This window comes from Candoia aspera, chromosome 2 (assembly GCF_035149785.1).
Source record: "Candoia aspera isolate rCanAsp1 chromosome 2, rCanAsp1.hap2, whole genome shotgun sequence".
In the NCBI taxonomy this organism is placed as follows: domain Eukaryota; kingdom Metazoa; phylum Chordata; class Lepidosauria; order Squamata; family Boidae; genus Candoia; species Candoia aspera.
In genome coordinates this window covers 121734684-121751835 of record NC_086154.1, presented here as the reverse complement: position 1 = coordinate 121751835, position 17152 = coordinate 121734684, and the positions used below count along the sequence as shown (strand labels likewise).

Genomic DNA, 17152 nt, shown 5'->3' with positions numbered 1-17152 from the left:
CCATTTTCACTCATTATCCTTACCGTATTAGAAGCAACCAGCTGTAGCTCAGGAGACAGGTAGAGGATGTAGTGTACTGATTTATGCTGACTTTCTTTTTGATTCAGAGCCCAATAAAGGCTACTGGTGCTTTGTGTTACAGCCCTAAAGGGCTCAGCCAAATACCAGTACAACTGTGTTTTCAGGTAATTAAGGGACCCTTTATGACATCAGAAAATTCTCTATTGTGCCCCTTGATTGTAGAACTCCACTCTAGCACTGATGAAAATATTCTTGCATTCTTTTGGGTGTTATACAAACCCTGATGACAGCCAATGGCAGTTTCCTATATCTCTTTGTTGCCACTGAGTGAGTACTCTGAATTTTGCAGCCCAGGAATGGTAGTCCCAGAGCCAGGTCAAACAACTGTTTGTTCACACACTTTAATTTTTAAAGCATATCTATTTATTTAATTTAATTTCTGCCTTTTTATTATATATTCATCTGTAATTATGTTCTCTGAAATTACATGTTGTCAACCACTCTATTAGCAGAAGATTTAGGAAGCATAAGGATATTTTAAATACATAAAAAATCTCCAAGAACAACAAAGTGTGTGTCTTGCTTCCCACAGATGGCTTTAACCCATATGAAACTGTTTGACAATGTAACCAATGAATTACACAACTGAAACTCACGGGGTTATTGAATTTAACTTGGTGACATGACACTAAGTATTGACATTGAACTTTAAGCATCATGAATGAATATCTCTGGGTATATAAAGAAGACATACTGAGCTGGTTCACACAAGTGAACCAACCTTCTGCATGTATTGCAGATCATAATGTGGAATCCACAGTGACTGTGTTCTCACATCATACTAAACCATGGTTTGGTGTATATGCCACAGTTGGTTGGGTTCATACACACTGCCACATCAAAAGCTAGCAAAGCGTAATATGATTTAGTGTAGCATGAAACTCCAGCCATTACACATGCATCAGTAAGCATTCTTCTCTTTTTATTACATTCACCCTAGATTTTCAAGGACTCCCTGGAGAAGAAGAAGAATTTGCTGTGACAAGGCAGGGAAGTCTTACAAAAGGTGCCTCACCCCCATCTTTTAAGGTCACAAATGATTGACATGCTATATGGATACAGACAATTGTTCGATTTTTGTGGAGGCCAATGCAAGACTTTTGCGGACTCAACCGTAAGACGAATTCAGATCTTTAGAAAAATCTCCTTAGCTGTGCATCTGACTTAATTTCACTGTGGTATCAACCTCACACATTTCACTCTCTTTTCCCTGCTTTACTCTTTTTAAGTATACCTTGTGCTAATGGTCACGTTTTGGCTCTGTCCTGGTCTCTTACAAGGAGTAAAGAAATACAGAGCTTGTCAATTTCTGAAAGGTCAGGTTGCTAAAGAAGGACAGCTTTTTATCTCCTGAATCTTGTTACTGTCTGTACTATTCTTTTTTAAAATGGCTTTGTTTCCCTAAATATTCATCATGATCCAATGCTCCAATAAGGAGAACACTGGATTTAAACTTGCACCACTAATGGGGAAGTATGGCTTTTTCAAAAACAGGGTGATACTAATGACTGATTTTGATTTAAAAAAAAATTGGTAATGAATGGAGTTCATAAGATGCTGTTATAATGGAAGAAGTACATGGGAATCCGATGGAATTTGTATTTCCCAAAATGGGAGTATTTGCAGACATCGATTTGCTTTATCCTAGTTAGCTTTAGGAATATCCCTATCACAACTAATATTTTTCTGGTACTTGTTAAGAGCGAATTTTCATGTCTGAAGGCCTTCTATTACTCCACTCAACAATCTAGCTTTTCACCTAGGTTTTTTTTCCAGCTTGCCTGGAGAAGAGTTATTTAATTTATTTATTTAAAAGACTTATATGGCCACCTATTTGAGATATCATCGTCCTGGGTGGCTCATAAAACAATGATAAAAACATGCCCCCCCCCCCACCAACTACAATAAAAACTCCTGGCACCAGTGTTCCACCTTGCTGGCCTCCAGCCTCGTTCTACCCCAACGCTTGGGGGAAGAGCCAGGATTTCAAGGCCTTCTGGAAGGCCAGGAGGGTGGGGGCCTTCCGGATCTCGGGGGGGAAGGGTATTCTGCAGGGCAGGGGCAGCTACAGAGGAGGCACGCTTCCTGGGTCCCACCAGATGGCAGCATTTAAGGGAAGGGACTTGGGGTGCGCCCATCCTATCTGACCTGGTGGGACAGGCAGATACCCTCAGGGAAAGGCGGCCCCACATACAGCCTGACCTCATGCCATTCAGGGCATGCAGATGTTTCTAACAATTTAGTATGACTTGCTAACCTAGTAAATATATTTTTTAAAATTTTTGCTTATGGCTAACACAGCTACTGCTGTTATTTATAGGCAAGTGAGAATAGAATCACACTTTGTATCAGTAGATATATATTTGCATCTGTGCTTCTCATGGGGAGTGTAGCCAATACCGGATGGTATAGAAACCAGATAAATTCTCAGGTGCTTCTGGTGTTAATAACATAACATCAGAAAAGGGAACATTTGTAATATCTCGATGTATTGCATTTTAGTGACAGTGAATTTTGTTACATTATAATCATCCTCTCCCAACTCAGTACTGTCCAGACATACTGCGATTGCAGTTTCCAGAATTTGCCATTAGCATGGTGAGAGCTTGGGGAGTGCATGAGGATGATGATCTGGGAGATTGTAAGAGTGCCCTGGCTATGCACCCAGGCCTGGGGTCCTGAGTGTGTGAAGGGCCCCGATTATGCTGACACCAATGAATTATAATACCTCTTGGCTGCTTTATTTTTATTTAATTTATTTTCGTACTGTGTTTCATTGTTTAATTGTTTTAATGATTGTTCACTGCCCAGAGTCAGTGGTTTGAGATGGGCAGCTATACAAGTTGAATGAATGAATGAATGAATGAATGAATGAATGAATGAATGAATGAATGAATGAATGAATGAATAAGAGTGTAGGCTGAGGATCTGGGGGAGTTTAGTCCAATGTATTTAAAGGGTATCTGGTAGGGGAAGGCTGATATATACCAACTCAGGATTAAAATAGAGAAGGGCTATAGCTCAGCAGTAGACTATCTGCTTTGCCTGCAGAAGATACCAACTCTAGTTCTAGAATCTCCACAATGGATTGAGAAGACTCCAGCTTGGTTCCTTGAAGACTTGGTCCATGTTGATAACACTGTTAGACAGCCTGTTAGGTTTGACTCTACAAGGCAGCTTCCTGTGATCCTAAAACAGAGTGGGAGATCTGAAATTGCCTGACCCCCCCTTATTTTAATGTCCTCAGGACATTCCTTTTTTAAAAAAAGATAAATGCCTGAACCTTGGCTACCCTTTCTCTATTTCAGATATCATAATTGTGAGGCAACTTACATTAGAAAAAAACTCATCCCCAGCCAACACCACCAAAGAGAACGTATCTCCAGCCAGAGATGCTGAACTTCTTATGTACCTTGATGTCAATCCTCTCAAGTAAAGATTCCAGGGGTGCATTTCCCCTGCCAGAGCCATTAAGCTAGGCTCACCAATAGCTCAGTCCTATGGCCTCTGGAACTCAGCTTCAAGCAGCTGCTGTGATTTCCCTCTCAAGACAGTCTCTGAGTTAACACAAAATTTGGCTGCCTTGCAGCCCAGGCACTCCCATCCTACAGAAGAATGAAGTTCAGGAATGACCTCTCAGCAGGCCTTTTCCCACAGCACACACACGCCCCAGCAAGCTCTGCTTTCCACGACATCCCCATGACATTGCTTTCATCCCATCCCAAATGAGACAGCCTTAAGCTGTTTGTAGCTGAACTGGAATTAAAGTAGGATTTGTCTCCTCATTCCAACACCATCTAAGGGCAGCCTTAAGGTGTGGAAAATTTATTAGGCTTTGTCACCTCAGAGGGAAGTCAGGTGACCACAGTACGTTGAAACCAAGGCAAAAGGGAGAGGGCAGAACTGGTAATGGGGCAACACATTTGCAATGGTGTTGTTTTCTAATGACTCAAGAATGGGTGGGGAGCCCTTCAGTTCAGCAGTGGGGAGAGGCCCAGAGTCATGCAAGGACTATCCAGTGAGCCCAGACAACAAGGACTTGTGGGGTGGATGGAGGCAAAAGGATGCTTTCTAACTTTGGGTGATGATGGTAGGCTGGCCAACAGAGAAGAAGCCAATCCCCAGGACACTGCTTGGGGATATGATAGCAGATTGCTCAGGATAAATTTGATTGTTACAGGAGGAGGATGTGCCTGATCAGCTGAAGCTGCTCTGGGGACTGTGGCCTGAGATCAGGTATATGTCCAAGGACAGGAGGAATAGTGAGGAGTGTTCAAAGGAAAGAGGTAACAAGCTGGGTGAAAACTGAAGGGAGGAAACCGGCAATCTGACCCAGCGCTTATTTGCCCAGCAGGGAGGTTGAAGCAGGCCCATCCTGAGAAACTGTGCCACCTTTCTGGAAGGCAGGCCTCTTCCTTCCAGAGATAGCAAAGGAGGTTCCTCTGAGACAGGAGAACTCAGCCGCTGCTTAACCAAAATAGAGTTTCCAGTCTGCTGACTACCAAGATAAGATTCAGAGCCAAGACTTTTAAACTTTGCAAGCAAACCTCGCTCCCTCCCTCTTTCACAGGGGCACGAGAGGGGAACAACTTTCTCTCCGTCGTCGCGAGCCCAAGAAACCACTCCCGCAGCTACGCACCCACGTGCGCGCGCGCTGCCCCCTCTCGGGGGTCGCGGGGCTGCCACCAGCGGAAAGCGGGTTTCCGGCGCGGCTGTCGCTCTTCCCGAAAGGGCTGAGCAGCGTTTCCCCGGCCGGGACCACGCACCTGTTCCAGCGGGCTATTTTCCGCCGGTAGTAGCGCAGCGTCTCCTGCCCGTTGAGCAGCTTCTCTGCGGGCCCCTCGGGGGCGCTGTAGAGCGGGTGCGCGAAGAGCCTCCTCAGCTTGGAGTCGTTGGCCTGGCTGCTCCGGTTCGCGGGGACGCTCTCGGGCGGCCGAGTCCGGGGCTTCAGACTGGCGGCGGCGGCGGCTTCGGCGGGGCAGGAACAGCGTCGCTCCCCCGTTTCGGCCGGACCGAGGCGGCGCCGCATTTGGGGCCAGAGGTGGAAGTAGAGATCGGCGCTGAGCAGCGCCCCGAGAAGCAGCAGGATGAGCAGCCGGTCGCGGCGGGTCCCCAGCATGGTCAGCCCGGCGCTCAGGGAGGCAGGCCGGGCGAAGGCAGCGCACGAACACCCCGGGCAGAGCGCGGGCGCTGGGAGGGAAGGAGGCGAGCCGTGAACTGCGGGAGCCCGGGCAAGCCTCGGCAGGGCCTCTGCCCCGCTGCCGCCGCAGGAGCAGGTGAGAGGCCGAGGCGGCGCCCCTCTCCTCTGGAAGAGGCGACTGGCTACACCTCTGCCAAATCGCCTCTCCCGAGCTGCCCTCCCCAGGCAGACCGTGCAGTCTCTGGAAGGATGGATCTGCTCGGGGTGGGGAGAGAGGGAGGGGAGCCGGCACGACCAGCCTCACCTACTACCCTCCTCCTCCTCCTCCTCCTCTCGTCCTCCTCCTCCCAGCTCAGCTCAGCAAAACGGCGGCGGCGGCAGCTGCTGCTGCTGCTGCTCCGGAGCCCAGCGCCTTCAGATCGGGGCCGCTCGCTCCCCGCCATCCCAAGCGGCCGTCTTTCCCTACCCCGCCGGTCTTGCCGAAACGTCCCGGGCAAGGCTGAGGCAGCTTGTGGGCAGCGAGAGCAGAAAGCGCCCGGCATCCGTCGAAGCAGGGACCAGGCAGCCCGAAAGAGAGCGCCAAGTTAGGAACTACAGTAATTTCACTGGGCAAAGCAACCCACCTTCGGGATTGTGCTAAGAAAGCCGCTAGCGCGCCGGAGTGAGCCAGCTGGAAATTAGAGCTTTGGCACTCCCTTTGCGCTCAGGAATGCTAGATTTTAGGCGTGAAGAAGACAAGCTCCTGTCCTGGGTGTCATGAGACCTGTTCCAAACGCAGGTCACCCTTAGCGTGTGAATTTGGACCTCATTGGCTTTGTTTGCATCACATGGCTAACCAGGTTAAATAAAGACCTAAAAGCTGTATCTGCCCAACCTGGATGGATGGTGGTTTAGCGTGTTCCGTGAATTTGATCTTGGCTTATGGTTCGGTGTATTGGGCAGAGTCAGATACCATGTTAAGCAGCATGGATGAATGCAGCCGTGCAGTTTGGGCCACTGTGTGCTATGACTGGTGGCTTGAAGTGCAAGTTTGGGATTGCTGGGAAGCTGGCAGCTTCTCCAGTGGGTAGAACAGTGCAGGGGTGGGGAGGGAAAGCAAAGCTGGTTAGAAGAGGAACCCTCTCCTCTTTCCCTTACATATGCCCCCTCTTAAGCTGAAACAATTCTTTGCCATTCAGGAATTGCCACCCACTTCCAAATGCCGTTTGCTTGGAAGGGGAAGATTGGGGAGAGACTGGAAGTTGGTGATAAAGCCCTTCCTTGGCATGAGGAAAGTCCTGGACCAGTCCTTGGCATCTCCAATTATTTATTCTTTTAAAATGTTAGGCTGCATTTTTCTTGAAAGATTGCGTTTGGGGAAGCCTGGCCAGCTGAGTAGAATAGTGGTTCCTAGCAGCATACTTCCGAGTTGTACCTTCCATTACATCTGGTCAGTTTAATGCCTCTGGAGGATGGGGGTGATGGAATGTGCAGTTGCTGGACAAATAGTCTGGCTTGCCATAAGACCAGTTTTCACATTCCCCCTTCCAGTTCTGGGTTCTTCTCATTTCTTCCTCTTCTGTTCTTCTCCATCTTCCTTTGAAAGACCATTACACAGCCTCCTCTTTTCTATTGCCATCTTCTTAAATAAGGTAAGCCAACTGGATTTCTGTGGGAGGGGCTGCCCTCACCAAACATAGGACATAATTACTGTGGGCAAATTCTGTGCTCTTCCTCTTCTTCCCTAATCCAGGATTAAATAGTAGTAACCCAGAGTTGAGGTATTAGTGCTAAAACTGCTGTGTATGTATATGTGCATTTCATTCATTCATTCATTCATTCATTCATTCAACAAACTTCTACCCTGCTACAATCAAAGTGATTCTTAGTGTCTTATAGTATATATAAAACAAGAATTAAACCAATCTAAAGCAATCCCAAGAACAACAACCATGTACAATCCTAACATAACAACCATTTTAAAAAAGGATGTAAGATAAAGGAAGAAAAGCAAAGTGTGTATATATGATAAAATTATTGGAGAGATTTCAGGATCTAAAAGTAGGTAAACAACTGAGGGTTTGTATTTACACTACAATCAGAAATATGTTTGGCGGCGTTAAAATGTGAATCTTTTATGAGAGAGCTGAAGTCAACCAGTTCTTTTATTGCTACCTCCATCCCAGCCCTGGAGAAAGAGGTCAAAGATGACTTGGAAAGAGTGCCGTTTCAAAATATTTCTTGGCTAGATAAAATAACTTTGATCTTTGTGACTATCCTGCCAAGCTGTATGTACTTCTTTGCTGATTTGAAAGGTTACAAGTAAAAATTTTAGACTGAATGCCTTGATAACCATCTTTCCTCTGGGCAAGCAACCATCAGAGAATTATGGGACATTATAGGGCATAGCATTATATCAGGGCTGAGGTTAAGAATGATTTCTATCACAAAGTATTATCCTTCTTAGCAACTATATTTGTCTTAAAGGGTTGGCCCATGGGCACAATTTCAGTCAAGTTCTTTAAAAACTCAAGACTTATGATAGACCTTGCAATATGTGAATTAAATATTCTTAAATCTGTTCCTAGTCTTTTTTTTTTTTAAGAAAAGGAGGTCAGACTGTTTTTATATTCACAGCAAACACTTCATTTTTTCCTTCTGCACGGTTGTTTTCCTATCCCCAAATGAGCTTGATATAAACAGGATTATGAGGTGCTTTTTTCAGTTTTCATAAACGAATAGCAAGGATTTCTTTAAAATTGTGAGCTATTATAAATTGTAATGTGATGGTGGAAACAGCTTATCAATTTCTTCCAATAGGGCCTTCTGTATTAAGGACACTTTAATTGGCCTTCTCCAACCTGCCAGCTACCGAATTCTATTAAGAGAAGTCTCAGTGTATCTGGAAGTCAACAGACTGGAGAAGCCCACTTCAAATCAGATCAGCTGAGAAATGCCATATCACTCAAAAATCATGCCTTGGGAAAACCGAGACTTAAAAACAGCATATCGTATCTTTACAATGTTATAATGGAATTACACAGTGGTGTGCAGGGGTTAAATTTCAACTACTTTAATGCATGCAGTTTTATTACAGCTATTTTATGAACAGTAAATCAGACTTTGTAGCTTAACTGCTTTTGCTAGCAGTTAATTTCCATAACAATATTAATTGCTTTGATCCATTAATAAAAAAATCACATTTTTATTTTATGGAGCACTGTTTAAATAAGAATATAGGGGTGCAGGGGTGCAGCATTTCTAAGGAGGCTGAATGTCCTCTGAATATTTTCAGAGTTCAGCTTTTGACCATGAAAAGAACAGCTGCATCAGAGCAACTGCATGGAGGCAGGTTGTGAACAGCAGGCTTGTTTCGGCTACTGTACTTACAGCAGAGTGAGCTGTCTGTTGTCCTCTAGTTATTGTCGGACTGCAACTCCCATTATTGGCTAGGCTCGCTGGAGGTGATCAGTGCGGGGTTTCAGCAACATCTGCAGGGCACCGTGTTATATGATCCTGATCTACAGATCTTTACTGTGTATTAACCCAGAATTAATCATTTTGCATTCATCTGCAATGATCAAGCAACAAAACACATCTGAAGCTGGGACTGTGTTCTCCAAGGGCTTATGACTCCCCCCCCCAGTACCTTCTTTATCTTTTATTTTGTGTGTGTGTGTGTGTTTTCCTAGCATGCTATCTAAAATTATCTCCAGCTTTGTTACTATAACAACTCTCTACTTTTGTTTTCCATCTTCTGAAGAACCTGTGTATTCAGTTTCAGGATGGAGGCAGGTTCAAGTACAACTGGATGTTATTTTAAAAAATGGGATAATGATCATGATTGCTTGGGTCTTAATCCCAGTGGCCTTAGGTAAATCCTGAATGCAACCTAAATATCACAGCACAAGCTGGAGCTTAATTGCCTGTCTGCATTTCCTCTTATGTGCCATTTTAGGACTCTAATCTTGCAGAATTCATACCTTCAATACCTTGTTTTTTCCCTTTTCCACCCCCAAACCTAAAGATTTCAAAAGTTTGCGTATTTTTTTGAGAACTTTCAAGTTGAAGAAGCACCACCTTAAGTCATATTTTGACAAGTTCTTCTGGCTAACATGGTTTCTTTGCTTTTCCAAAACTAAGCATCCTGACTTAGGTGTAAGACCTATGGACAATATTGATGTTTACTTGTAAAGAAACATCAGTTGGCTTGGGTTGCACATTTGGAATAAGTCTGTTTAAGATTTACTGTAATACTAATCAGGGACCTTTCCAAAAATATTTCTATCACAAAAGATTCATTTTAAACAGAAGTTGCACAAACTATTTAATAAGTCAATGTTTAAATTCCCTACCTCCAGTAAACTATTTTATTTGACCTACTTAGCACAACATCAAGTCACATATTAACATTTCTACTGGGTGGCAAAAACAATGGTTATTCTCAAAGTAGTTATAAAAGTTACTCCAATTATTTTAGTAGAATATAGTTAATCGGTAATTAAAATACTTTTTTGTTACTAGCTGTGGGTAAATTACTCTATCCAAGATGTTAGTATTAAGTAAGACAATTCAACCTTGTATCATTAAGCAAAGGAACTAAAATGGGTGTCATTTAATTCAACAGCAAGAAAGGAAGACGTCCTAAAATTATGGCTTCCTTTTCCCATTGTGGTTACATGAATGAAACAGTTCTGTATATCTTTAGGTAGCCTGATGTACTATTGAATCTTAAGAAAGTCAGGTATAAAGGCTTAAATAACTGATGGAAAAAATGTGGTTAGCCAAGAACATACAGTATACATGATGGGACCAAATGATTGGAGTTTCAAAGAATCGCTGAAAAACCAGCAGAAATACTAAGTATCATAGTGAAAAGACTGGTCTGGTTTTGGGGATTTCTTTGTGATTTGGAAAAGAGTGAAGTGAGTTAAAAAACAACAACATGGCAACAGGATCCATGTGTTTGCAAGTGTAATGTAGCATACTAGTAATAGTTTTGCCTTCCATAATCTAGTCTATTGAGAAAGCGGTCCAGTACTTTAATTTCTAAAAAACTAGAAGCATGTTGATAATTCTGAAAGTTGATATGACCCTTCACTTGACTCGGTTGACAAGCAACATAATGGACTGTAACAGGGTGTTATCTAGGACTTACATGTTTGTTTCCTCTTATAAAATAGCCCTGCATGGAAATAAGTAGCAAATAACAGAATAGATTCTAGTGTAGACTCTTCCCTAATTGACTTATTTGGAATGAGCAAGTTTTTGTTTTATAATGCAGAACATTAAAATAGTCTGCCCCCCTAGTGGTACCATCCAATGACTAATGTGTCATTTAATGCTGGTAATCATGGATTTTTAGCTGTAATGTTTACTGGGCTGATTACTAATATTCCAGAATTGTCTTTTAACTCTCTGTCTGGTTACTATTAGATGACCAGGGATTTCATGCAGATAAGCACAAAGCAAGTGGGAGAGGCATGGCTTGCTAGGTCCCTCCTCCATTTGTGCTTCTTGGTCTTGATGCTGGATAATCAGGCTGCTAGTTAGTGATTTTGTGAGTTTCTTTACAGAGCTGTTGTCTTCTTTTGGAAGCTGTAAATCTGTGAGCTCCAATTTAAAGAGTTTTTAAAAAACCAGGTATGTTTTATTTCCTGGGGGAGTTCTGATTGTCATTGAGCAAGGAACCCAGTCTAGAGCTTTTCTCCTTGCCTTAATGGTGTTTCCCATTTGTCTGAATTTGCATTGTAGTGACTACATTGGAACTTGTCATAAGCATGTCCTCTAGAACTGCCAGCGGATCTGGCCTCCTTCCAATTGTCATCCTTGAAATGAATTTCCTAATGGACAACTGGTTATAAGTTGCCTAAGAGTCATTTATCCATCATGAGATGTTTTCAAAGGTTATTTTTTAAAAAAAGGATTAGCTTGTAGGCTTTAGTGGGACATCATATAATAGCTGGGAGGATATAATGGAAGCCTAATAAAATGAGTCAAAATCAGCACAGCAAAACCTTGGGATTTAAAGTATGTATTATCTCACTGTAAGCAAATGAGGAACTTCTTTGAAATGTTTTCCACCCAAATACTATTCATAAACCCTTGGTATGAGGGATTACTGTTTAAGTTAATTGTACAAAAATCTTAAAATCTGTTTAAGTTAATTTAAGTTAATTGTACAAAAAAAGGTGAGGCCTGGGGAAGGCAATGGCAAACCACCCTGCTATAGTCTGCCAAGAAAATGTCGTGAAAGCGGCGTTCCCCCAAAGGGTAGACATGACTCGGTGCTGGCACAGGGGACCTTTCACCTTTCACGCTACAAAAATCTAACTCAAATCTCAATGTCAAGAATTTTTGTTAAACAGCCCTGCACATAATCAGGTGTGTGTGTGCGTGTGTGTGATTAAAATTAAAAAATTAAAATTAAAAAACACTACCTGGTGTTTTTAGACAGCAAGCTTGGCTCCCCTGAGCAGATCTGGGTTTCCACAAAGGGAAGAAAATTTCCCTACTTTCCTACTCCCATGGCAAGGCCATAATCCAAATTGGGCCCCTGCAGTAGTTACTTCTGAAAAAAAAAATCTTGCACTTTGGGACAAGCTACATGATCAACACAATAAGGAATTTGTCTTCCTAATATATAAATATAAATAAATCTTTAGTGTGTTTAAAGTGCCTGGGTGTGGACTGAGAGACTTGCACTGAAATATTATAACTGGCCATGGAATGTCTTGGCAGGTAAATCAGAAGGGAAGAAGCAAGTTACTTAGCAATGGAAGAAGAGAGCCAATTGGTGCGTATGAAGGAGCTAGAGAAATAAAGCAGACAACATACTGCTGTAATGGAAGAAAATGGGAAATTGGTGAGAAAAACCCACAGTCAAAACAAGACTGGAGACAACAGTGAGAAAGACAATACTTAAACATCAGTCAGAATAGATTTTCCAAGAAATGAACCTTCCCTTAAAACAAAGCCAAAGAACAAACCCGCAAAACCCTTGGAGCTTTGCTGAGACAGAAGGAAATATTTGGAAACATTTATGTTAGTGTAGAGAACGAGTTTGGGGAGATTGTGTTTGGGAAAGGCGGCTGTCTGGTCTATGGCAAGACAAAGAAGACAGTATCTGAGCTAACGGTGAGAGTGCTGTTAGCTAGTAGTTGGAAGATGAACAAAGAGGACTGTGGGAAGGGAAATTTGACTGAGCTGAGTGCAAGTCCTGATGGTTACCTGGGTGGGTTTGTGTTGTTTTCTTGACAATAACATGGAAGTGGTTTGCCACTGCTGCCTTTCAAGATTTTCCCACCTCCCCAGTCATGTCTACAGTCTCCCCTCCAAGCTCTAAATAGGTCCAACCCTACTTTTGTTAGTTCAGTTTAAGTTCAGCCAAGGTTGGTTAGGAATTGGTGTAAAAGGATTAGAACATCCACCTCCAACTTGGCTATGTTTGTTAGAAACCTCAAGTGTTCCAGCATGCCTTCAGACACCAGTCTGGGAAGGCTAATTTAGAAAATTGGTATTTCTGTCTGCACTAATACTTGTCATCTCTCGTTCCTCTCTGCTAAAAAGTTTATGGCCGGATTAACTGCAGAGGTCAGAGCCTGCTAAGCATGCTATAAAGCCTTGTCTTTCTCCACTTGCCTTCATAATTAACACTCGGGATGAGATGCCCAGACATCGGTATCAGTATTATAAAAGCAAGCAGAAAAAAACGAAATGAACGCAAGAAATGAAACACATGCTGTGCTTCTTAACTTCTAGCACAGATGAGAGAAGTGCCTAGATTTCATGGTCAGTAAAGTGCTGAAAAACAAGCACTCTGTGACAGTCAACGCTTAATAATCACAAGGAACACATGGAAATGCAGGTTATTTTCTTTAGTGTTTATAATCTCAGTGTGAAAGTGCCACGGTGGGATCAATCAACCTTTATCAAACCTGCTCAACTTGCAAGATGGCTGGTCAAGCACAACGTAGTAACCAAGTGTGCCGGCCCTCAGAGATTCTATTAACTCACTCTTTTTGCAGCTTGCCCACGGCTGAACAAACACGAAGGTTGCCCTGTTGCTGGCAGGTCATTCAATTAATACGTAGTGGTGAGTTTCATTCTGCTTAGGATGTCAGACTTCTGTTATTCTTCACATCCACTCCTATCTCCAATTCAGGATACATGCATGCTTTTAATAATCATTCTTAGTTTTGCAAACATCAGTATTGATAGTCTATGTAATTTTCGGATACAGCTAGGAAACGCACAACAAACAACTTATTATTGGGGACTAGAAGTCCAAAGCCAAAATTTTGGTTGGTTAATTTGAATTAGTACACATTATTCTACAGACAGCAGATTTCTTGGTACTTCTTAACCTTTTGAATACTGCAGGATGAGGAGAAACCACAACTGATAGAAGTCTATTGCTAAGCTCTAGACCTAAAAAGCCTGGGCCTGTTATATCTCTGGCGCTCGGTTTCCAACATTCTGATCTGGGAGGACTCTGGAGGAGTCTTGACTCTTTTCAGTTAGATTTCAGAATGGGTTACAACACTAATTACATTTGCCCATGAACTTTGGCAGGCATGGGATGGGGGTATTGCATCCACCGTTGCCCTCCTTGACCTCTCAGTGGCTTTTGATACCATTGAACTCAATACCATCGACCATGGTATCCTTCTCAGAGGTGGTGCACAATTTGGGTGGTCCTCTGGACTCATGGCTCCTGCTTGAAAAGCAGGCGGAAGCCATGGCTAGGAAGGCCTTCATGCCAACCCGACTTGCGTGCCAATTGTGCCTGTTCCTGGCTTGGGAGGAGATCTGACTTTCTGTCCTCATCCTTGCTTTGCCATGTTTGTTTAGTTGCCAAGAAAAAAAGCCATGCTTGAGGTCCATCAGAGGGAAAGGGAGAACAGAATCAAGGTTACATTTTCTCTGTAGCAGGCACTGAACAGACGTTTATCTGATCAGCAGTATCTGACAGTATTGTGGAGAATGGCAAAATGCTAATCCCAACCTATGTAGCCCATATGTGTGGAAGGCACCATAATGTATGTTCTTTTTAGGCCCTGCTTTTTCTCTTCTGTTTGATTAATCTTTTCTTTAATCCTCTGGCTTTACTGCCTTTGTCATTGCAATTACTATTGTTTCTTCTTAATAACTGAGTCATCTTTGCTCAATCTATTCCTTATTTTCTAGTAGGGTTCTGCAAAACATGTTGAGTGTGAAATATCATGAAACATCTCCCCTCAAATACAGGACTACTGTTCTGAGCATGAAATGAGCAGTTTTAGGCTTGAAATGCTTCAAGAATGCATTGAACAATAGCCCATTTCCCTCTCAGAACAGCAGCAGAGCACTTGATGGGGCAAAATTCACATTAAAAAAAGTTTTGAAATAAAGCTGTTTTACCCACCCCTACATTCAGCCACTGTCTATGGTTCCCAAATCCCTTTCATTACCTGTCTTTGGATCTCTTTCCAGTTGTTGGCCCTTGCTGATTAATCTTTAATCCCAGGCTTGTTGGTGATGCTAATCCAATTGTTCATTTAACAATTTCTCCTTTGCTTTTAGGTGTTGGAATAAGGAGTAAACAATTGAAATGCTACAAAGCAAGGCAGTCAGAGATTTTATCACAGAAGTAAATTACTTTATAGATGACTGAATATTAGTGCTGATTGTAGAAATAAATCTAGTACACTGTATTAATCAGTCATAGTTACGACATTAGAATCCAGTGGTCAGATATTTTTTTTCTTTTTTAATTAAAAAAATGAGCAATGAAGGATCAAAGTGTAGTAGCTTAAATGAGCTTTATTTGCCTGAATCCCATGTGTTTTGAAAAAAATGAAACACATACTAGGTGACCTGTATGTCCCAGTTCCATTTTTCCAGCTCTCTTAGAAGGGTTTTTGTTCTAAAAAGCAGTCTAGAATATTATCACTACATACATAGAGGCATGCACAAAATGTTGTCATATAAGACTCTTCACACCTCATCACCATCTGATAACCTTTGTCTTGCCTGAAAAAGTGTCCAAAAGTCAGTGTTCATTTGTTTCCTTTCAGTTTATTCCTACAGTCTGTATAGGAATAAAAACTACAGAGGATTTTACAGGAAATCTTTGGGTGAGGTCATACATTGGTTTGGGATGAGGTTATCATCAGACTGTTGACTGATATTAAAAAGTTAATCGTTGTACCTTTTGTGTTTCTTTTCCTTTAATTGACTATTTATAGTTCCTTATTGTATTACTGATCAGGAGAAATATATTTCTCTACCTATCTCAGGATAATATTAGGCATCTGTTGAAGTGATTTATGTTTTTTGGTTTTAAGCTAATATAATTTTATATGCTTTCGTTGTATTGCACCCTGCTTTTAAATTACTGTATAATAAAAAGTTGGTATTAAATCTAGGATGGGAGGAAGCTTATGCCATAGTAAATGTGTGAGTTTTCAATGTGCCACAAAGCTTTTTAATGTGCTTGTCACATAGTTAAATTCCAGAGCTGATGTAGCTTCATGTCTTCACCCTACTTAATAGAAAATGATTGATCAGTTTGGATGAGCGTCCTCAGGAAGAAGACTCACATTTTTTTAATGGCACCTAACCACAACAAGTTGGGAAACAGCAAACGAGATGTGTGTGTGTGATGTGTTTTCTCTTTAGGAAGAGAGAAACATTTTCCTATGCCCTAGTTTTGAATAGAAATATCAAAGAAGTATATAATGCAGCCCTAACTAGAATAGGCTTGTGAATCAAATGAATACTAGGCTTGACCAAACTCTTAATTTCAGATTTCCAACCAAAATATAATGATTTTGACCCTGTCAATTATCAATTATCTGTACATTTTCTATTTCTGAAACAGAGCACGTGTTTTTAAAGAGGTCAACTTCTGTATTTGAAATGCAACAAAACAAAACAAAACACCAATTTGGGTCCTCATGGGATTCAATCAGATGTTTTCTTGCTAAGCTATTACCATTTGGTTAGGAAAATAGCTACAGTGAACACAAGAAACTGCAGAGTAATGAAATACATATTATTGTCCAGCTCTATATTTTTCTGTTTCTTCACAAATCTGAGATTAGTAATGCTATATCTCTGCACCCTTAGTAGAGAGAATGCCTTCTATATTCAACTGTTGATGTGTCTTATAGTTGTGAAAAGAAATGGTAAAAATTGTTGGTGGAAATCAGATCCTGCTCATGAAGGTCAAGGGCTTGCTTTATCAGAGCTAGCAGTAACTGATGAGGAAAGAGATCTTGAAGTGATGGTAAACAGTTCAATGAAAGTGTCAGCACAGTGTGTATCTGCTATAAAAATGGCCAACAGCATGTTAGGGATAATAAGAAACAGTATTGAAAAGGGAGATGCCTTGCAATTAAACTGGGGAGATGGTTGGCATGTAAGTTGCAAAAAGAAAAAGAAAAGAAAGTGACATTAAAGTTACAAGAAGGAAATACTGCAATAACAGATAACTCAAATATGCAAAAAGTGTTTCATCAGTATTATGCTACTTTATACAAAGGTCAAGAAATTTCCTCGGAAAAAATGGATGAATATTTGCATAAACAGAATTTACCAAAGATTACAGAGAATCAGAGACAAATTTTGACTGGACCTATAACAGTAAGGGGGCTGTGTGAATGTCAGCCTTCCCAGGTAGACCAGACAGGAAACACAACCAGATGAGCTAATACTAATTTATTGTAAGGCTACATTAACAGAATCTTGCAAGTCTGAAAGCACAAATATCTTGCTGACTCTTTTACAGTCTGAGAAATTAGGGAGGGTCCCTTCTGAGTCTCTTTCTCTTCCCATTTTGCAGCTGCGGGCTATGCCCTCTCTTATGTGATCATTCCCTAGGCAGCATCTCTTCCCCCATCTCCCAAGGTCTTTCCCACATACCCATGTTCCCATACAGTGAAGCTATCAAAAAGACTAAAATAGGAA

The 17152-nt window shown here is 41.8% G+C and overlaps 2 protein-coding genes across 2 annotated transcripts in view; one reads left to right on the top strand and one right to left on the bottom strand.

Annotated features, from left to right (window-relative positions):
• FAM20A (FAM20A golgi associated secretory pathway pseudokinase) overlaps nucleotides 1-5498 on the bottom strand; it is a 61841-nt gene extending 56343 nt beyond the window's left edge. The window contains exon 1 of the mRNA XM_063293459.1: nucleotides 4848-5498. Within this exon, the coding sequence (XP_063149529.1) occupies nucleotides 4848-5200 (353 nt within the window). The 5' untranslated portion in view covers nucleotides 5201-5498. The remainder of the gene's footprint in view (nucleotides 1-4847) is intronic.
• Nucleotides 1-17152, top strand: part of ARSG (arylsulfatase G) — a 588957-nt gene that overhangs the window by 289027 nt on the left and 282778 nt on the right. The gene's annotated exons all lie outside the window — the stretch shown is intronic.